Raw genomic sequence first — 20,957 nt, 5'->3', positions numbered from 1 at the left:
TCCGTGTATCCCACTCTCTGGTGTCTGTGTCCCACCATGGGGTGTTTGGAAGCCCTTTCTGCCTTCACCACATCCTGGGGCCATCCCAGCACAGCCTGTGCTCCAGGCTGGGGACCAGCAGGGCCCCATGGCAGCAGGACCCAGCCAGGCTGGGACATGGTGACACATGTGTCATGAGTGGGGGGTGGGGCCAGAGGAGCCCATGGGGCTCTGCAGCCATGTACCCATGTGTGGGTGGTGGTGGGTCTCAGCAGCCATGCATCCATATGGCAGAGCTGGGGAAAGGGGGGCTTTGTCTCATCGGCCATACACCCATGTGTCATGAGTGCAGGGGCTCCCCGCAGCCAGGCACCCGTGTGTTGTGAGGACAGGGGCAGGGAGTCTCAGCAGCTATGCATCCCATGTGTCACAAGTGTGGGGTGGTCTCAGCAGCCACACAACCATGTGGTGTGAGCACGGAGGGCTCAGCACCCGTGTGTCAGCAGCCATAAGTACACGTGTCATGAGCATGGGGGGGGGGGGGTCTCAGCAGCCACGCACACACATGTCACAAGCACGGGGGGGTGTTTCTCAGCAGCCCTGTGCATACACAGCACCCTTCCTCGACCCCCCCAACACACACACACACACAGCGGCTCCGTAGCCAGTCGCTGTCCCCATGGAGCTGGCAGCCTGTCCCCGTGCTGTCCCAGGCAGACCCAGTGTCCTCCCCTGCTCCGGGGCCCCATGGCCGGCAGCGACCTCTGTTCCCGGCCGGGGCTGGCTGCGGTGCCCATGGCATCACGTGGAGCGGGCACCAGCGGGGCCAGCGGAGCCGGGAGCAGGCGCAGCGCAGGGATGGACGGACAGACGGACAGGTGGGACAGGGCAGGGGAGGGATGGGTGCTCAGGGTGCACCTTCACCCTGGAGAGGCTGTGCTGGGTGCACTGAGTGCTGGTGGGAACACCAAGGTCTCACTGCCGTCCCCATGTCCTGGCCCAAGTGGCACAGGCAGCCTAGGTGGCAGTCTCACGTGTCCCACGTAGCCCAGCTCCCAGTGGCCTAATCCCAGGTACCCCTGTGCCAGCTGTCCCTGTTCCCAGTGTCCCTATCCCAGTGATCCCGTACCGATAAAGGATGATCCTGACGTGGGTGCAGGGTTTTTAATGGAGGGGATGCAGACCGGGTACAGGTGTGGGCGGTGCATGGCCGAGCGCGGGGCTGGCTTCGGGGTGGGTGCAGGTCAGGCTCCCTCTTTCCCCCACTCCATGCCCCATCCCCACAGCACCCACACGTGGCTGGGAGCCCCCCTGCAGCAGTTGCCCACCCCGGCGCTGACCCTGGACCAGGCAACGATGCGGCACAACGCTGAGCGCATGCGGGAGCGCTGCCAGGCCCTGGGCGTGCGCCTGCGCCCCCACGTCAAGACCCACAAGACCCTGTGAGTGTGTCCCCAATATCTGCCCCAGCACCCCCCAACATCCCCCCCTCTCTTCCCCAGCAGCCCCCCAGCATCTCCCCATTCTAACCCCCAACACCCCCCTGGTATTCCCCACCTTCCCCACCAATATCTCCCCATCCTTCCCTCAAAATCCTCCTCCAGCATCCCCCCAGAGCCCTTGAACATTCCCTCCACCTTCCCCCCCAGCATCTTCCCATCCTCCTCCCTAAAATCCCCCTGCAGTATCTCCCCACCATTCTCTTCACCTTCCCCACCTGCATCATCCTGATCCTCTTCCCAGAAATCCCCCACCAGCATCTCCCAACTTCACCCCAGCATTCCCCCCACCTTCCCCACCAGCATCTCCACATCTTCCTCCTCTAAATCCCTCTTCAGCATCCCTAAAAGATCCCCCATAGCATTTCCCCAGCATCCTCCCCATCATCCCTTCAGCATCCCCCAGCAACCTCCATCATTCCCCCAAGTTTTCCCATCCAGAATCCCCCTTAATATCCCCCCTAGCATCTCCCCAGCATCTTTCCCATCATTCCTCCAGCATCCTCTCAGTATCCCACCCAGCATCCCCCATCCTGCCCCCAGCATCTCCCCACTTCTCCCCTCCCCATCCCCCCCAGTACCCCCAATCACCCCAGCAGCAACCCCCTCCTCTCCCCACCTTCCCCCGTGGTACCTCCTTAGTACCCCCCTCTCACCTCCCCACCCCGTCCCCCAGCGAGGGGGCTGAGCTGGCCACCGGCGGCACTCGCCGCGGCATCGTGGTGTCCACCTTGGCCGAGGCCCGGTTCTTCGCGGCGGGAGGCTTCGATGACATCCTGTACGCTTACCCGCTGCCGGGGGGGCGGCTGGAGGAGTGTGCTGCCCTGGCCCAGCGCCTCGAGGCCTTCCAGCTCCTCCTTGACAGCCCCCAGGCCTTGGCCCTGCTGCGCCAGCACCCGCTGCCCCCCGGCAAGCGCTGGCTCGTCTGGCTCAAGCTCGACTGTGGGAACGGCAGGGGTAGGTGGCACCCCCATGTACCCCAGTAATACCCTGGGTGAGGGCATGCTGCCGTAAGCCGGCAGACACATCACCTCTATAGGGGTGTTTTCACCGGGGCACCAGCCCCTAGGGTGCTCAATGGGGTGGGATGCTCCCCCACAACTGAACCAGGATGGGGCGCTTGAAACACTTCCCCCAAAATAGTCGGTATTCAAGGATGAGCCGTGGGGCAGAGGTGGCCCAAAGATCCATGAGGAAGAAGTTCTTCCCTGTGAGGGTGGTGAGGCCCTGGCACAGGTTGCCCAGAGAAGCTGTGGCTGCCCCATCCCTGGCAGTGTTCAAGACCAAGTTGGATGGGACTTGGAGCAACCTGCTCTAGTGGAAGGTGTCCCTGCCTGTGGCAGGAGGGGGGAACTGGATGAGCTTTAAGGTCCCCTCCAACCCAACTCCACACTGGTATTTTGCTATGATTTAAGTCCCCCCCACACCCCCATTTTCACCCACCCCCAGGATGCCCCATGGTGGTGATGCCCCATGTCCCCTCCGATCCCTGCCCTCCCTCCCAACACGGGGCTCCTCCCAAGCCCCCCCCCCCCCCGCACCCATACTGAGACCCTTCTTGCACCCTGCAGCCGGTGTGCGCCCCACAGACCCCGCTGCCATGGCCCTGGCCAGGGCCATCGCCGAGGAGGCACCGGAGGAGGTGACACTGGTGGGGGTCTATGCTCACTGTGGGAACACGTACGGCTGCCGCGACGTCCAGGCTGTCCAAGCCATCGCCAGGGCCACCACCAGTGCCGTGCTCGACTTCGTCACTGCGTGAGTGCGACACTGAGTGAGCAGAGTTAAGGGGTATTCTGCGGGGGGGATGTCTCCATCCACACCACGGCCCTGTCTCCAACCCCATAAAGCCCCAGTGGCTGGTTGTAAATGCAAATCGTCCCCATAAAAGGTGCCCTACAAAGCCCCCCCGGGGAGCTGGAGGAGGATGTTGTCGGCTCCAGTCACCTTTGATGTGGCTTTGGTGGTGGGATGTGACCTGTGTCATTGTCCCCCTCCTCCTTTGTCCCCCTTTTGTCCCAGCGGGGTTTTGCATCCTGGAGGGAATTGCTGCCGGATGGTTCCTGCTGAGGAGGTGGGGAGAGGTCACTGGGGTCCCCTGGGACCTCCATCACCCCGGGCACAGGGATGTGCTTCCCAATCCCACCCCAGCCATTTGTGATGGGGAAACTGAGGCACACGAGAAACCTCCTGCGCCCTAATCCCTCCTCATCCCCAAAGTTGGGGAGGCTGCTCTGGCATAGCTGGGACTCCCAGGTACATCTTAGGCTGGCCCCAAGCACATCTGGCGGGTGCTGTAGCACATCTAGAGGGGTCCAGAAACACCGGGAAGGGGTCCCAGGCACATCAGGACAGATGCCCTGGCATATCAGTGACGGAGGGGATACCTGCCTCGAGTGGGGCTCTCTGGCACATCTGGGGCTCCTTGAGGCATCACCACCTCTGGCCCTGCTCCCCACGGTGCCTGGGGGTGCTGTTCCCCAGGGCACTCGGCAGGTCCCATGTTCCCGCAGGCTGCGGCAGGCAGGGGTGCCGTGTCCCCAGGCCAGCATCGGCTCCACACCATCCTGCAGCCACCCGGTGCCAGAGATGGCCCAGCTCACCGAGGTCCACCCGGGCAACTACCTCCTCTACGGTGGGTCAGGACCGCCCTCCCCAGCCCTGGTATGGGATCCACCCCAGCCTGACCCTGGCACTGTCTCCTCCCAGACCTCCAGCAGACGCTGCTGGGCTCCTGCCTGCCGGAGGAGGTGGCCATCCGTGTCCTCACCAGGGTCATCGGGCACTACCCGCACCGCAACCAGCTGCTGGTGGACTGCGGGTGGGCTGCCCTCAGCCTCCATGGCCGTGACCAGTCGCCCGTGGGCTGCGCTGCCATCGAGGGGCACCCCGAGCTCCGGTGAGCACCATGGTGGGACATGGGGGAGCAGATAAGGGTAGGGATGTGACAGCGTGTCCCCACAGGCTGGTGGGGCTGACACAGGAGCACGGGCAGGTGGGAGCCGTCGATGGACAGCTGGATTTTGGGCGCTACCCGCTGGGCAGCATCCTGGCTCTTATCCCATTCCATGTGAGTATGGATCCCATTATGCCCTGCCATGCCCTGCCAGGGCTCAACATTCCCACCCACCACAGGCCTGTGCCACCGCCGCCATGCACCCTGTCTACTACGTCCACGCTGAGGGGAAGGTGGTGGAGCTCTGGCACCCCATCCGCGGCTGGTAGGGAGGAGAGTGAGGAGAAGAACCCCCACAGAGATCCTGCGCCTATGCCAGGATGCTGCATTCACCCACACCAGCATCCTGCACCCGTGCCAAGGTCCTGCTACTCCCACACCGAGATCCTGCATCCACGTGTGGTGCTGCAGCCACACCGAGCCCCCGCACCCACCCCCGGGTGCTGCACCCCAATACCGCATCAATAAAGCTGCTTCTCCCACTTCCAGACACGTTTGCCCCGGGGCGAGAAGGGGTCGAGCGGTGAGGGGGACGCTCAGTGTAACCGGTTGAAAGCAGCCCCCTCCGGCTCTGTTCGGGCCGGTACCCGCCGGGCTGGCCGGGCCGGGACCCGAACCTATAGCTACCCGAACCCAGCCGAGCCGGGAGGGGCGGAGCCCAGCGCGGAGCCCCCCGCCCCTCGGCTCGCAGCCAATGGCGGAGCGCCCCGCCCGGCCCGGTCGGGAGGGGGGAGCCGCGCCCAGCCCTGCCGAGCCGGACCGGAGCGAGCCGAGCGGAGCCGAACCGAGGCGGAGCGGATCGGAGCGGTTCGGAGCCCCCGGGGCCGGTCTCCGCGATGCGGCGGGGCCGGGCGGTGCTGCCGGGGCCGGTGCTGCTGCTGCTGCTGCTGCTCTGCTCGGTGCGGGTGGGACTGGGTGGGATGGGATCGGACCGGGACCGGAGCGGTGCGGGACGGGACGGGACCCTCCGGTACCGCTCCGGGACCCGGCGGTGCCCCGTTCCACTTCCCTTTCGTTGTGTTTCTTATTGGTTTGTTTGACTTTATTTGGGTTTATTTTAGTTTTGTTCGTTTGAGTTTAGTTTATTTAATTTCTTTTTATTTTCTTTTACTTTATTTCAACCTATTTTATTTTCTTTCACTTTATTTCAATCTATTTTACCTGGTTTAATTTTATTTTTATTTTGTTTTATTTCATCCCGTATCACTTAATTTCCCTTTATTTCATCTTGTTTTGTTTTCTTTCTTTTTAGTTCACCTCAATCTATTCTATTTCACGATTCTTTTTATTTTTTACGTGGCTATTTACTTTTCTTTTTTCATTATTCTTTTCACGTGATTTTCCAAACCCATTATTTCCACTTACTCTTTCTTTCTATGTATCTTTTTTACTTACTCCTCAGTTCTTCGCCCCAGTCCGGTCTATTTTATCTTCCCCCTCTTCCCAAGCAGTGGTAGCCGTGACCCCCACCCCCCAGCACCCCTTTACTCCCCATCCCGAGTGGGCCACAGGATGCCCCAGGACCCCACCCCGGGCTGGGGAGCACAGCGGCGGTTTGGGAGGGCTCCTGGGGGGCTCCTGGTTCGCCCCAACCCGGGGCAGGAAGGGGGCAGATCCTGATGCCCCCCCCCCCCACGTAGGTTCCGGTTCGCAGCGAGGAGTGCGGGAGGCGGACGGCGGCGGGGGGGTGCTGCACCCCCTGCCCCCCCGGGTTCGGTGTCTCGGAGCCCTGCGGCCACGCTGACACCCGCTGCCAGCCCTGCGCGCACAGTGAGTACCCGGCGGCCCCCCCGCACCCCAACCCACCCCAGCACCCACCTGCACCCTCTCCCCCCCCAGACCGGACCTTCTCTGCCGTGAGCAGCGCGGAGGAGCCCTGCCTGCCCTGCACCCCCTGCCCGCTGCTGCCTGCGAGGCCCTGCACCCCTGCCCGCGACACCCTCTGCACCCGTGAGTGACACCCGGGTACCCCCTGCTCTGTGTGTGTGTGTGTGTGCCAGAATGGGGTGGCCGTGCCTCAGTTTCCCCCTGAAGGGCACACTGGGGCAGCGGCTGCGCAAACGGAGCTCCCCTGACCTTTTGGGGGCCTCCATCCGAACCCCACAGATGAGGAGCTGGTGACGGGGGGCCCCTCGCCTGCCACCCCTGAGCTTGTGTTGCCACCTCCCGAGGGCAGCGGTGAGGACATCATCCCCGTGTACTGCTCCCTCCTGGCCGCCGTCGTGGTGGGGCTCCTGGCCTACGTGGCCTTCAAGTGGTAGGTTTGGGGGGCACAGGGGACAAAGACAGGGGGAGCAAGACCCCGGCGTCCCTGGTGACCTCCCCTGGCTGCGGGCAGCTGGCGCACATGCAGGCAGAAGCAGCAGCTGGCTAAGGCGCGGGCAGGGGACGTGGGGACGTGCCCCGAGGGGGAGAAGCTGCACAGCGACAGCGGGGTCTTCCTCGACACCCACAGCCTGCAGGAGCCCCACCAGCCCGGCAAGGGTGAGCACTCACCATCCACAGAGCGTCTGTCCCCCAGTGCCATTGGGAAGGGGTTGGGGAACACCATGGGTGGGTTGGGGGTCAGGGTGCTTCTGCACCCAGGGAGCATCTGGATGGTGTTGGGATGCTGCTGGGAGCACCGCCTTGGCCCAGGGAGCATCCATATGGGTTTGGGGTGCCACCATGGCCTGTGGAGCACCCTTATGGGGTTGTGGTGCACCTAAACCCCAGGGAGCACCCATGTGGGATTGGGAAGCATCCCTACCTTGGGGTTCACCTGTGTGGGTTGGGGAGCACCCATGCCCCAGAGAACATCCATACTTTGGGAGCATCTGCACAGGTTTTGGGGGGCACTCACACCCCAAGGAGCACCCAGGTGGGGCTGGGATACACCTGTACTCTAGTGAGCATTCTGATGGGGTGTATGCCCTGTGAAGGACCAAGATGGGGTTGATTAGCACTCAGATGAGGTCAGAGAGCACCCAAGTGGAGGTGGGGAGCACCTGTGTCCTGGGTAACACCCAGATGAGCTTGTGCAGCATCCATGGCTTGGGGAGCACCCAGACGGAGCTGGGGAGCACCAAAATGGGAACTGAGGAGCACCCATATCCCAGATAGCACCCAGATGGGGTTGTGTAGCATCCATGCCATGGGGAGCACCCCAGTACATCTCCCTCCCGGGAGCTGGTGGCACCCCCAGCACGGAAACGGCTCTGGGTGCTGGGCAGGGATTTGAGGTGCCAGCTCTGCCCCTCGCTCCCCCGCAGCCCCCTACCCCGAGGGGCACCCGTTCAGCGCCGTGCCGCCGCAGCGCCAGGAGGAGCTGGAGCGGCTGCTGGAGAGCGGCGGTCCCGGCGGGGACTGGCGCAGCCTGGCCGCACGCCTGGGCTTCGGCCCCGACGCCATCGGCACCTTCGGCCGGGGCCGGGCTCCCACCCGCACCCTGCTCAGCGCCTGGGCCAGCACCGAGGGGGCCACGCTGGAGAGCCTGTGCCAGGCGCTGGGTGCCATCGGCAGGCAGGATGCGGTACGGCGCCTGGTGGGACCCGGGGACGCCACCTCTGCTGTGTGACCAGGGACACCGGGGCACCGGTGACATCTGCCAGAGCTCGTTGGGGGTTTCTATGAGTGGGTTTTGTACTTTTCTAGGGGTGTTGGGGGTGTGATGGGGACAGGGATGGTGGCACCGAGATGGTGGCTGTGGGTGGTGGTGGAGGGGGGGAGATGGGGGATGCGGCTGGTCCTTGCATGGGCACATTAAATGTGTCACTTGTGTGTCACCAGGATGGGTGTCCTCAGTGTCCGTGTGTCCCCACAAGCGCGTGTCCATGGGATGTGTCCTTTCGGGTGCTCACGTGTCCCCTGGTGTCCAGGTGTCCCCACAAACGTGTCAGTAGGATGTGTCCTCAAGCTTCTGATTGTCCCTGGGTGTCTGTGTGTCCCCACCAGTGCCTGTTCCCATTACATGTGTCCTCAGCTGTCCATGTGTCCCCACAAGTGCATCTCCAAGGGATGTATGCCCCTCAGGTGTCCATGTGTGTTCTCGAGCATCCATGTATCCTCAAGTTTCTGTGTGTCTCCCACAGGCACATGCCCCTGGGATGTGTCCCCCCCAATGCCTTTGTGTCCCCACAAGCGTGTGTCACCACAATCAAGCATTCATGTGTCCCCAAGCTGTGTGTCCCCAGCTGTCTATGTGTCCCCCCACATGTCCTACACCTGTCCCCATAAGGACAGCAGGTGGGTGGGTGGCAGTGAGGGGGACACCACCACCAAACACCTCAGGAGTGGCACTGGGGGACACTGCGTGATAGAAAAGAGCCACTTCAGCCCCAAAACACTTATGGGCACCCCTGCCCTGAGCTGGGTGACCCCAAAACCCCACCCCGTTCCCCCCATAGGGATGCTAATGCTGATGGGGGGGGTCTAAGAGCGAGGGGGGACAGACCACCCATTTCCCTACCAGTGCCACTGGTAGGATCCCCCCCAAGCCCCGGCCATGCCAAACCTCTTTTGGGTCCGGGGCCGGTGTTGATTTTTTGTCATTTTTTCTTTTTATTTAATTTTTTTTCCTTTTTTTCCTTTTTTTTTTTTTTTTACATAAAAAGTTCCGTAAAAATTGGATAAAGTAAAATGATTGAAGCAGTAAAATCAATCTTATCAACATAGCGCGAGGCCTGCCGCAAACCCGGGGGCAGCCCCGCTCCGCACTATTTACAAGGAGAAGAGATGAAACCTCGCGGAACCAAAAGGAAAACCGAGGAACCAACCAAGAAACGAAATAAAAAGCCAAGAAGTAAGAAACCCCCAAACTATCCTTACAAAGTGTTCCCGTGGGATCGGCACCTCCGGGGCTAGAAGCAGGGGGGGGGAAAGAAAGGGAAAAACAAAAGGAAAAATTATCCATATATTCACATATAGGTTAAAATATAATACAGAGGTTGGTGGTGCGCCCGATGGCAGCACAAACCGCTCCCGCCGCAGGGAACCCAGTTTATTTCCTTTCTCTGATGAAAACCAAAGCAAAATGAAAGGAGGAAATTCACAGGTTGGTGTTTAACGGGGTGAATCCTGGTGGAATCGGGGTCTCTCGGGGCTCGGCACGGCCGAGGCAGAGCTTACTCCAGGTCCGTGTCCTCTTTGGGTTTGTAGATGGCCCCGAACTTCTGCATGTACTTCTTGATGTACTCCTTCGTCTTGTGTTTCACGTTCTCGTTGCACTCCAGGTCCTCCGGGTTCTTGCAGTATTTCAGCTCCTTGTTCATGACTCCGTGAGTCAGCTGCAGGGGAGCGGGTGGGCAGGGAATATCCACCATTATTCCCGATAAACCACGTCCTGGGGAGTCCCTAAGCTGTTTTGTTACCATCCCCTACATTCTGCTATTATTCCCCAACTATTCACTATTATTCCCCTAATATTTGCTATTATTCCCTAAACATTTCCTATTATTGCCCAATATTCCCCATGTATTTCCTGTTACTCCTCAAATATTGGCTATTAGTCCTCAGCTATTCCCCAAGCTATTTTGCTATTATTTCCCAAATACTTGAGACTTTCCCAAGTATTCCCCAAATATTTGCTATTATTGGAAGTATCTATTTCCCCTAAATATTCCCTAAATATTTCCCATCATTCCCCATTTTTTCCCCAAATATCCCCAATATCCCCACATATCCCCAATATTGCCTAAGTATTTCCTACTGTCCCCCTAATATTTTCTACCTTTTCCTAAATATTCCCCCAATATTCCCTAAATATTACCCGAATATTTGCTATTTTCATCAAATACTCCAATATTCCTGAAGCATTTCCGATTATTCCCAAAATATTCCCCTAATATTTCCTATTATTCCCAAATACTTGCTGGTTTCCCCACAAATATTCCCGAAATACTTCCTATTATTCCCCAAACTCTACCTATTTCCCCCTCCAACACTCCCCATTATTCTGCAGACATCAACCGATTCCCCCAAACCACCATGTTCCTTCCCCTATCCTCCTGGCTGTGTGGCAGAAGGGGTGACAGAGCCGCCCCAGGGATGAAGGGGCCATCCCCACGTGTGTCCCCACCTTGCGTGCCAGATGTTTGAAGTCCTCGGTGGTGGTGATGCGCCCCACCTTGCAGTCGGGTTTGCGGTACGGGTTCAGGCACTGCACGATGAACTGCGACATCTGCGCCAGAGGAGAACAGGATCTGGCCCTGCCCGCGCTCACCAGCCCCAGGGCAACGTGGCCCCAAGGACCCAGTGACCCCCTGGATGGTGACAGACCCCCCTGGCACTGGGGATACTCACTTCTTTCCTGAACACCTCCTTGCTCTTCTTGGCCAGCTCACTCGATGTGTCTGCTTCTGCTGTCTTGGGCTTCTTGGAAGACTAGAATGGAGGGGAGGAAGAAGCGGACGCTCGATGCTGCCCGGAGAGAGGCAGGATCACCCATCCCTGTCTCCACCTTGAGCACAGTAATCCTCCTGCCCAGCCCTGCCCCACAGTCAGGCAGGCAGTGCACACTTCCCTGCCTTGTCCCAGTGAACTTCTCTCCCAACGCCAAGATGCATTGCTCCTGGTTCTGGTAGACTTCCCAGCCTGGTCCCAGCATGCTTCCCAGCAGCATTCTCTTTAGCCCAGTCCAGGCATTCTTCCAAGCCTGGTCCCGGTGAGCTTCCCAGCCCACTGCCGGCATGCTCTCCACCCCAGTCCAAGCACACTTCCAAGTCTATTCCCAACAAAATTCCCAGCCCCATCCTGGTGAGCTTCCCAGCCCAATGCTCACATGCTCTCCAGCTCAATCCAGGCACGCTTCCCAGTCTGCTCCTGGTGAGCTTCCCAGCCAAGTCCCAGTGTGCTTCCCTAGCGCAGTCCTGACATGCTTCCCAGCTCAGTGCCAGTGTACTTCCCTGCCGGATGCTGGCATGCTCCTTACCTCAATCCAGGCATGGTTCCCAGCCTGCTCCCCATGAGCTTCCCAGCCCAGTGCTGGTGCACTCCCCACCCTGATCCTGGCATGCTTCCTAGATCAGTGCTCCAGCCCAAAACCAGCACACTTCCCAGCCTGATCCTGGGACGCTCTCCAACCTGGTGCCAGCGCACCCAGAGTGCTCCTCAGCCCAGTCCCAGCACTCTTCCCAGCACGCTCCAGCCACACTGCTGGGCTGGGAGCACAGCCCCCTGGGAGACGCAGGGCCCACTCCTCACCCTTGTTTTCTTTGGGAAAAGAAGCTGGAAAAAAAAGGTGTGAGCTGGTCCTGGGGAGCAGGGATGTTTGGGGGCACACCCAGGTGAGGGGAAAACTGTTCTAACCCCCCTCTGGGGGCTGATGGAGCAACATGTATTCATCCCGTTAACCAAGGCCATGGCTCCAGCAGAACCATCCCCACTGGAGTGGGCATGCAAGCACACCCAGTAGAACCTCATGCTGAAAGCACTGCAGTGGTTGGGACTCTGCCAGCGAGGATTTACAGTGGATTTTAGAATCATGGAATGGTTTGTGTTGGAAGGGACCTTCAGAGGTCATCTAGTCCAACCCTCCTGCAGTGACAACTGCATGAGTTACCTAGAGCCACAGCCAGTCTGGCTTTGAACGTCTCCAGGGATGGCACATCTACCACCTCTCCTTAGCTACAATCACGGAAGGGTAAAGGTGAATTTTACAGGGATTTCTGACTGTTCCCCTAAGTACTAATCCCACAGAACACAGACATAGCTGGTTTAATTTGCTGCCTGCATTAATGGAGTAGACATTACAGCAGCTGCATCCCAACGAGCACCCACACATGTCCAGCCCTGTGGGCTTTGCCTTCCAGCCCTGCGACCTCCTCAGCTTCTAAGAAAATGGGAAGCAGGATCTCTCTGGTGCTGTTTTTCAGGAGAGGTTTGTGCATGGCAGGTTATCATGACTTGGATTTTAAAGATGGAGGCAGAAAAACGGCTTGTTAAAGGCTTGAAAAGCTGGGGGAGATGTGCTCTTTGGGGTGGCTCAGTGCTTCTTTTAACTGAAAAACACCAGTTTTTTAAAGTACTTAACACTGAAAAAAAGCAGGATCCAGTCATCCCATCCCTTTCAAAAAATCCCAAAGACGTGCCTGGCTGAGGCTGGAGGGCAGAGCTGCAGAATCCTGTGAGCAAACCACTGCGGGGTTTAAATCAACCCTTGACAGGGAGGTTTTACTGCCCAGGGCTGTCCTGAGCAAGCACTGGTGTGTCTCTGGGCTGGCTGCACATCAAAGCTCCTCGCTCCCTGCCCCGGGGCTCGGGAAGCAACATCAAAAGGCCAGTGATGGGGAGCAGATGGCTCCCTGCTGGCTCCCGGCATGGCACCGGCTCCGGCACCAGCACAGTGGCGGCCTCATCAAGCCCTGCCACCTTCCATCACCAAGACCTTCACCATCCCTGGGACCTTCTCCGTCACCAGGCCCTTCTGCATCTCCCCAGCATCTCCAGCACACCCCAGTTTCTCTCAATTCCCCTAAGAAAGCACAAAGGAGGAGTGATTTTCTATGCGGGGGTCAGTTTGGTATCAGTGAGACTGAGCTTATCAAAGGACTTCAGCCTCTGTGGACATGACCACAGTGGCCCTCCAAAGCATCCCCCTACTCCACTGCCATGCTGCTCGCTAGGAAAACTACAACACAGAGAAAGCCCCCAGAATTGTGGTATTCACATTGATTAGCACTGCTTGGGATGAAAGCTGGGGATGGAGAAGCCAGCAAAAATGTTAGGGAAAAACGAGCCTGCAAAACCACCATCAGTGGGAGAAACCCTGGGAAAAACCAGCCATGGTGGGAGAAGAGCAAGAAACAAATGAGCAGAGAGACACTAACACACCCATGCAATAAATCTGGGCTTTTTCCATCTTTTTTTTTCCAGCCCTGTGTTACTGTCAGCCTCCCTGAGTGCTCCGTTGGGGCCCCCTCTCAGGAAACAACTTTTCCAAGGGAAAAAACAGGGTTCAAAACACGCTTTAAGGAAACCAGTGAGCGTGGCTTCACACACCTCTTGTGCCTTTCCATCAAAGCCCTTATACCAGCACGTGTCACCCACCACTGACACCAGGCATGGCAATGTCGGGGCTTGGAGGGTATCAAGAAGGGAGCAGATGATGCTCGGAAGAGGCCTCCGGAGGAAATAAAATACCCCAGGCACCACCACTGCAAGGATTTTGCCGGTGCCATGCGGCCGGGGGACACCAGGAATAGCAGCAGCAGCTGTCAGATGGCTGGAGCCATGATGCTGGTGGGTTTAATCCCTCATGGAAGAGGTGTGGGATGAGGAGGAGGCGTGTAAAAAAATCCTGGGAATGTGGTTGTGATTTCAGGGTGGAAGCACTGTTACGGAGGCGGCAGTGAGCGAGCTGTGACCATGGGGGAATTCAACGTTATTTCCATGAGTGGGAAAAACCCAACCTTCAGGCCATCCTGGCTGAGAAGAAACAAGATTTAAAGCTCTACACTGAGTAAGAACCACATCACCGTGAGGTCAGCCAATGCTTTGCAGTCCATCTTAATCTAGGAACAAGGTATTGATGGCTTCAAAGAAGTTTTGCACCGGAAATCAGGGATTTTGGGGTTTGAGTGAGCAGCAAAAAAACTCCTGGCAGAAGCAGCCAGCTCACATCTCCCCCAAGGTGAAGCTCTTCAAGCACTGCCGTACTCCTCAGCACCTTTTTTACCTCTAAAGTTCTGAATCTGGCACATAAACACCTGCCTGCACTTACAGAAGCATCTTTCCTTGCTCGCTCTGCAGCTACAGGCACTGCTGAGATCCTCTACAGTCCATAGGAAAAAGACTCCCAAGCTGCAAAGCTGTAGAACAACTCTCCTTTCTCACACAGAAGAGCCCAAACTTCTTCTCTGCATCCCGAGGAAGTTCCCCAGTATTTCCAGGCTGGTCCACACCACTATGTTTTAGCTTGTACAGCTAGAGCAGCACATCCTTCCATGCGGATGCAATTTACAGCTATGAAGAAAACCTTGCCTTAAAGCCTAAAATGAAGGTCTCTGACTAAAAGGATCTCATGTGTCGCTTTGCATGCTGACATCCTTCAACAGCAATCTGTAACCCAAACCCAGAAGCAACAAGTGCAGATAAACCATGATCAACTCAAGGCAAGCACAGGGCAAACCCTTCCCACAGAAGCAAAACGTGCTGTAGAAAACAGGCTAATGAAGAATATTTGTTGTTCTCTCAGCCCGAGTCATCTGGGGCACTCAAAAAGCTGCACAAGGTCAGGTGTTAATGCCCTTCCTGAGCACAATGAAAGGAGGCTTTAGTCAGAGCAGGGCAGCGTAGGGTTGCTGCACACTACTAAGGCCAAAGCTCGCCCAAAGGATCTATCAAGCCCCAGCCCTCCCAGGACACTCACACATTTATGGATCCTTGAGGTGCTGTGACTATTAGCTCCTTTTCCTGCTGAGCAGGGAATGCTGGTGGGGTATGTGTAATGCTGACCCAACCTCAGCAACAGCCCCAGCATTTGCTGCTCCTGCTCCACAGCACAGGACTGTCTCCATGGTCTGCCAAAGATATCTAATTCCAAGTTTCTCCTTCCTGACCCTGCACTTACCTTCATGGGGTTTTCGTCATAAGTTGGGGTCCCAAGGTCCATTTCAGCTTCATGTTCAAGGCTGGCATCATCCCCTGGGCTGTCCCAGGTAGGAGGATCCCACTGGGTTTGCCTGGAGGAAGACAGACAGACAGACAGACCACCGTCACCCTCTTTAAGGTAACTGGTACCTGCTTATTGATTGTCCCATCAACTGGGACATCTGATCTCCATCAGTCATCAAAACTCTTTAACATGGGTGTAACACATGGCCCCGTTTTGCTATTAATGATAAGTTGAGCAGGCTTCTAAGCTGGAGAAAGGTAAAGCCAAGCAAGAACTTCAAAAGGGAATTTGCACTATTTTGTATTACTGGTGACACTTAATGTGGAATCAAGGAAAGTTCATCACAGGCAGGAAATAGAGAAAGTTGGCAATTCTAGCACTGAAAGATAGGAGACATCACAGCAGAGACCCTGCGGAATGCTTTCTTGCAGAGCGAGGGTCAGCCCTTGGCAACTCAAGCCAAATGTACAGCCACAGGTATCTCACTGTGGAACAGACACAGACCAAAGATCATGAGAAAGGCCACAGGAATGAGCAGGAGTTTGAAAGGATGGATGAGTGGATGCCAGGAAGCTCAGGCATACACTAGAAGAGGCTAAAACATACAAGAGCTCTATTTGGCTGCCTGCACACATGAAGCACCATTTCTGCAGAAATATCCTCCAACCCTGAAGCCACCATCACACTCACCTTGTTATCGTGCTCACCTTGTAATCACGCTTACCTTGTTACCACATGGTAGTAGTAGATCTTCCCCTCTGGATCTCTGGCTGTTTTCCAGTTGGGTGGGAGGACAATCGTTTTGGGTTTTGGAGGAGACGGTGGAGGCAAGTCCAGGAGGTTATTGGTCACCACAAGCTCTGGCTAAGAATAGCACAAAAGGGGCAAAGAGTAAAACATGAGTGATCATGAAAGAGGTCAGAGCAGCCCTGACATCTCTTTCCACCACAACAAAGACCTTGTCGAAGGTAAACCTTAAGAACAACACTAGTGCTTGCCCAAGAAGCAGTGAGGACAGTATCTCCCCCTAGTTCTTCATCAAATAACCCAAGTACCCACTTGAACACATCCTGAGCTTGTAATAACAGCCACTTGCTACCTGTGTTCTTAAATTCTCTGTGGTGGATGTCAGGACTACCAGTTCTGATTGAGGTGTTTCAGCATCAAAAAACAGGTCATGGAACTTCCACATGCCCACCCATACACAGCCTTCTCCTGATGTGCTGAAAGAAAGCCTGAACACAACAAGATCTGTGCTCAAAGCCCCCAGTAATGTGTCTGATGCCCACATTCAGCCTGGAGGACACCATCCCAAAGAGTACCAGCATGCTGCCATATGGGAAACTCCTCTGGCTGGTACCACCACTGCCTTCACAGCATCCAGAAGCTATGGGGAACCATAGCTCTACATGACTCCCAAAGCAAGACCAAAGCAGATGTAGATCAACGTTCCCCATCCCTTTTGACCCTCCGAGCCCTACCTGCTGGATGGGCTGAGGCTGCCCAGCTGCGACAATGGTTGTTACTGCTGTTGGTGGCTGCACTATGACTCCCTGCGGATGAGCTGTGTAAATCTGTTGGCCTTGAATGTACTGGAGACCTGGCTGGGCGTAACTCTGAAAAGGAGCATGGGGAACCATCAATCAGCTTGCTTTACCAAACAAAACCCCTTTTTGAAGGACACAGTACAGCTTCCCTTGCTGGAAATCAAATAGTGAAAGCAAGAAGAGGGTTAACAGTCCTCGAGGACTACTGGAAGATAACATCCAAGTCAAATCAAGTATCCCAGAGTCATATAATTGCCTACATCTTGATTTTAGGAAGAATTAGGCATTGACAAGACACTTGTTTGTGAAGAAAAAGCAGAAGGATAAAGCACTTTAGCATGGCAATTTGGAGCTCCAGGCTGAGCCTGATGGAAGAGGACATGTAATCCAGAGAAAACTGATAAAGAAGGTTGATCTGTTGGGTATTTTGCTTGGTTTAAGTCATACAAGAGCTGGCAGCTCCAGACCCCACTTCCAAAAGCCAACAGAAGGCGAGCTCACACTCCATGTTCTACTGCATACCTGGTCAGTGACAGTAGTAGCTCTTACCCAGAAATATCCGTTCACCAGAATCATCAATCAAAAAGAAACAAACATACCTTTTATAAACAGATTAAAAAAGATCTCAACAAGACATAAACTCCTACTTGACCCTAACAACTATATATTATATAAAATATATATTATATATATATATCCAATATAGATATAATGGATCCCACATCCCTCGAATTGTTCAAGGCCACACTGGACAGGGCTTTTAGCAACCTGGTCTAGTGGATGGTGTCCCTGCCCATGGCAGGGGGTTGGAACTGGATGAGCTTTAAGGTCCCTTCCAACCCAAACCATTCTGTGATTCTGTGTTTTTATGAATCTATGATGTTTGTACATGAAAAAATACCCAAATGTGCTTTTCTCATACTCTTAGATGGGAAGTTATGTGACAAGTGCTACTGCAGCTTAGTATCAGCACAAAGCAGGGTGCTCTAAAGAGCACTAGCAAAGAGTGAGGAAACGGTGTTTTTCCTGGCTGCAGGATGGTACCCTTTGTTTTGCAGGCCTTGCCTGAAATGGAAATTACCTGCACAATAGGTGGGGTCGTCTGCGAGTAGGGGGATGTCACACCATAAACTGTCTGACAAGTCTGTCCTTGGTAATATATGGCTGGTTGGGACTGGGCTGGCGAGTACTGCTGTTGGACAGCTACAGTCTGCTGGCTGGAATCCCAGACCCCATAGCTCTGGCTCTGCACTGGTCCTGACGTGGCCACAGGCAGGACGGCCACATTGGGTTCTTGATGGACCACGGTATCGCTTTGTGCTACATACTGCGGAGTTGTAACCTCCATCGTTGTTGCTACATGTTGGACTACTGGTACCGGCTGAGAAGTAGTGAGGGTTGGTTCCACCGTGTGCCCAACCAAAGTCTGTGGGTGCTCGTACGCCGCTGGTGAGCACATGGAATCCATGGTGGGTGTGGGCAGCAGCACCTTGCCAGCATTGGGGTTGCTGGGATCTACGTAGGCTTGCATGGGGTAGCCAGGTGGGTAGCCAATAAAGCTGTGGTGAGGCGTGCTGTAGCCCATGGAGTCGTAGGGCAGGGGGGACGTCATTCCCAGGTTTTGTAGTTGCTGTTGCTGTTTCTGGGCTTCCCGCTGGGCAACCTCCTGCTCGAACAGCTTCCTGCGCTCCTCCGTAGACAGCTTGTTGCGATCCTTAAGCCGGACTTTCTTCTTCGAAGACGCTGGTGTGTCATACCTGGGAGGGACAGAAAAGGCTTTGTGAGACCCCCAGAAAACTGCAGGCCCAGGACTCCAGCAGCAAAAGGGCCACCACTGACAGTGGCAGACCTGGGGGAGACCAAACGCCCAAGAGAAACATCAATTGCTAAAAGCATACATTTGTTTTCAGCTGCTTGACCAACCATACATAGCAACTCATCAAGCAAGGAGCCAGGGCAGAAGATGAGCTAGGTTGCACCAGATTTATCAACTTAGGTTGGTGCTGAAGCTAACAGAGATGCAAAGATGCAGCAGAAGTTGTCTGAGGGACTGGCCAGGCAGCACTGAGATACCCGGAGAGGGGAGGTAACATCTCCAGGGCTAAGAGGAAACCTGAGGAGGGGGTAGAATAAGCAGGATGCCTCCCAAAAGGGCTGAGTGTCTGTGCTGGATACCCTCTGCCACAGTTTCCCAGGGCAGGACCAACACAGAAGGTTTTGGAAGAGGCTCTCCGAACAGAAGGTAGATTACACCACAGCACCTGCAACTCCCATCTTTCTTATTTAAGGACCACAATGGAGCTGCAGACACAGGCATGTTTGTGAAGAACAAATAGCACATTTCTGGTTAGAGTATGATATTTACTAGACCACAGATCCAGCTTAAAAAATAATGAAATGGGTTTTTTTTAATTCTTTTTTACAAATAAGAATTTTCCTCCCAAGATGCAGAGCAGCTGCAGGGATTTTTCCAAGGAGTTAAAGAAAAAAGCCTAAGGACTTTGATCAGACCTCAACCAAGGAAAACTTCAGATCAAAGGTGGGTATTTTGAGAAGTTATGAGCGTGGTAAAACAGGGCTTACAAGCAAAAATGATTTGCAGCCCTAATATAATGGATTCTACAAAGCATCCAGCATACTGTCTTTACAGTCACTCAACGTTCATGTGTTCCATTTACATATCAAAAGCACATTGCTACCAACACATACACTTAAGATGTTTCCTCGTGTTCCCAGAGTAGCTTCAAGGATCCGTTAATGTGAACCTTACTGATGTGAAGGGTTCGATTTCAATAATTACAGCATTTCCTGGCACTGCCTGGAGAGTTTACACGAGAAGCAGCCGGCGTGAAGGGATGGGCAGAAGAAAACTGAGGGCTTAGAATCGCAGAATTGTTTGGGTTGGTTTAGTACTGAGCACACCAGTGACACGCAGGTATTTATTCCTCTCTTCACCTATTATTTTGTCTTATTAAACCCTTCATGGAACAAACACAAAGGGGACAGTCGAGCAGGGAGAAGGATGCCAACACCCAGATCCTTCTGCCTGTGAGCACCGCTCGTCAACAAGGACATGGCCACAGGAGGGAAGAGCCAGAGTGGGCAACTCCTTCCCCACCAAAGAGGTTGCTCTATTTAGAGTAACAAAAAAATACACTATTTATTCCATTCTTCTTCATACCTCTTGACAGACTGCTGTTACTCAGCTCCATTTCCATCCCCAGACATCAGTGATGTTTCCATCCTCCAAATGCCTAATTACAGTAGTATAGATTTACATCCCATTTTTTTAACCCAGATGTTTTAAACTTTCCCAGCACAGCTCAGTAAGAGGACAAAAGTTTCCTCATCTGGCTGACTCACCACCAATTGTTCCCTAATTACTAAGTGGCTTTAGATCCTATTTACAAGGGACAGCAGAAAACTGACTTCGTTAAAGGAAATTCTTTGGTATTCTTACTGCCTTTAACATGATTTGAGGTCTTCCTGTAACGCAAGACATGAAATGCTTTCCTTCTCTTAAGAAGCAACTTTTGAGGGAGGAGAATGGGTATCTGCTAACAAGCAGATGCTAATTCATGCATAGCCTTGGGCCAGCCTGCCACAAATGCCACCTCTGTCATTCCTCTGGCCTCAGGAGGGTTTGGCTCTGCCCAGCCAAATGCTCCTGGAGCCCTAGGGAATAACCCTGGGAGCCAGCACAGGCTCAGGTGTTCTACAAGCAATGGTCTGAACCTACAGGAAAAGGAGCTTTGGGTGGCTGCCAGGGTCACTGAACCAACCTGATTCTCACTTAAGATCTGGGAGAACAGCTAATAGCTAAAAATATTTACTCTTATTGCTTGTTCCTTGAACTGGCCAACTCACCAAGACAAAAGGTGTCTGTATTTCAGTTATCTAGCTCTTACTCTTCTAAATCCCATCCCACCAGACCTGGTTAGCAGAAGTATTTAACATAGAAGGGCACAATTCAGGTTAACACAACACAAAATGGTTACTTTTATTTTCTACTTTATATTCAACATCTGTGTGCACTGCAATTTAAAATGTATTACACTTTCACTGGAGCTTCCAGACTTTGTGTCTGCCTTCCCTAGACAACCTGTGCTTAAAAAGCCATTTTGTAATAAGATGTAAACAAATCTGAAGTCCCCACATTCCCTTGTATCCATCACTTGCAGGGTAGGTGGGAGTCCATGAGGCAACGGAGTACCCACAAAAAAGAAACACAAAGTAAAAATCACAGAATCCTCAAGTGGTTTGGGTCAGAAGGGAACCAACATCCAGTTCCAACCCCCTGCCACAGGCAGGGACACCTTCCATGGGACCAGGTTGCTCCAAGCCCCATCCAACCTGGCCTTGAACACTGCCAGGGATGGGGCAGC

The 20,957-nt window shown here is 54.8% G+C and overlaps 3 protein-coding genes across 4 annotated transcripts in view; 2 read left to right on the top strand and 1 right to left on the bottom strand.

The window, feature by feature from the left end:
• The first annotated feature begins 726 nt into the window (after nucleotides 1-726).
• LOC101868806 (D-threo-3-hydroxyaspartate dehydratase-like) lies at nucleotides 727-4,858 on the top strand. Its single transcript, XM_034060449.1, has 8 exons — nucleotides 727-857; nucleotides 1,266-1,421; nucleotides 2,155-2,435; nucleotides 3,050-3,236; nucleotides 3,992-4,113; nucleotides 4,188-4,377; nucleotides 4,443-4,548; nucleotides 4,614-4,858. Exons 1-8 carry the CDS (start codon nucleotides 727-729, stop codon nucleotides 4,701-4,703), a joined length of 1,263 nt encoding a protein of 420 aa, XP_033916340.1. The 3' UTR covers nucleotides 4,704-4,858.
• Nucleotides 4,859-5,179: 321 nt separating this feature from the next.
• On the top strand, nucleotides 5,180-8,083 carry LOC106023336 (tumor necrosis factor receptor superfamily member 16-like). Its single transcript, XM_031044579.2, has 6 exons — nucleotides 5,180-5,333; nucleotides 6,075-6,204; nucleotides 6,274-6,384; nucleotides 6,541-6,691; nucleotides 6,773-6,918; nucleotides 7,686-8,083. The coding sequence occupies exons 1-6, from the start codon at nucleotides 5,271-5,273 to the stop codon at nucleotides 7,988-7,990; spliced, it is 906 nt and encodes a 301-aa protein (XP_030900439.2). The 5' UTR covers nucleotides 5,180-5,270; the 3' UTR covers nucleotides 7,991-8,083.
• Nucleotides 8,084-9,311: 1,228 nt separating this feature from the next.
• Nucleotides 9,312-20,957, bottom strand: part of SETD2 (SET domain containing 2, histone lysine methyltransferase) — a 63,295-nt gene continuing 51,649 nt past the window's right edge. For both annotated transcript variants that reach the window (XM_034065590.1, XM_034065597.1), the window contains exons 15-21: nucleotides 17,654-18,329; nucleotides 16,507-16,641; nucleotides 15,750-15,889; nucleotides 14,981-15,092; nucleotides 10,714-10,794; nucleotides 10,490-10,591; nucleotides 9,312-9,698 (exon numbers count right to left, since the gene is read on the bottom strand). In XM_034065590.1, coding sequence (XP_033921481.1) covers nucleotides 9,537-9,698; nucleotides 10,490-10,591; nucleotides 10,714-10,794; nucleotides 14,981-15,092; nucleotides 15,750-15,889; nucleotides 16,507-16,641; nucleotides 17,654-18,329 — 1,408 coding nt within the window. In that variant the 3' untranslated portion in view covers nucleotides 9,312-9,536. The remainder of the gene's footprint in view (nucleotides 9,699-10,489; nucleotides 10,592-10,713; nucleotides 10,795-14,980; nucleotides 15,093-15,749; nucleotides 15,890-16,506; nucleotides 16,642-17,653; nucleotides 18,330-20,957) is intronic.

Source organism: Melopsittacus undulatus, chromosome 1, assembly GCF_012275295.1.
Source record: "Melopsittacus undulatus isolate bMelUnd1 chromosome 1, bMelUnd1.mat.Z, whole genome shotgun sequence".
In the NCBI taxonomy this organism is placed as follows: domain Eukaryota; kingdom Metazoa; phylum Chordata; class Aves; order Psittaciformes; family Psittaculidae; genus Melopsittacus; species Melopsittacus undulatus.
This window is presented reverse-complemented; position numbering and strand designations above follow the sequence as displayed.

Bases quoted from the DNA above. Each gene is read 5' to 3' on its own strand.
- LOC101868806 (XM_034060449.1), top strand. From the start codon at position 727: ATGGCCGGCAGCGACCTCTGTTCCCGGCCGGGGCTGGCTGCGGTGCCC. The intron at 1,422-2,154 runs GTGAGTGTGTCC...CCCGTCCCCCAG, and splicing joins GTCAAGACCCACAAGACCCT to CGAGGGGGCTGAGCTGGCCA. The intron at 3,237-3,991 runs GTGAGTGCGACA...ATGTTCCCGCAG, and splicing joins GTGCTCGACTTCGTCACTGC to GCTGCGGCAGGCAGGGGTGC.
- LOC106023336 (XM_031044579.2), top strand. From the start codon at position 5,271: ATGCGGCGGGGCCGGGCGGTGCTGCCGGGGCCGGTGCTGCTGCTGCTG. The intron at 6,692-6,772 runs GTAGGTTTGGGG...GGCTGCGGGCAG, and splicing joins GCCTACGTGGCCTTCAAGTG to CTGGCGCACATGCAGGCAGA. The intron at 6,919-7,685 runs GTGAGCACTCAC...GCTCCCCCGCAG, and splicing joins GCCCCACCAGCCCGGCAAGG to CCCCCTACCCCGAGGGGCAC.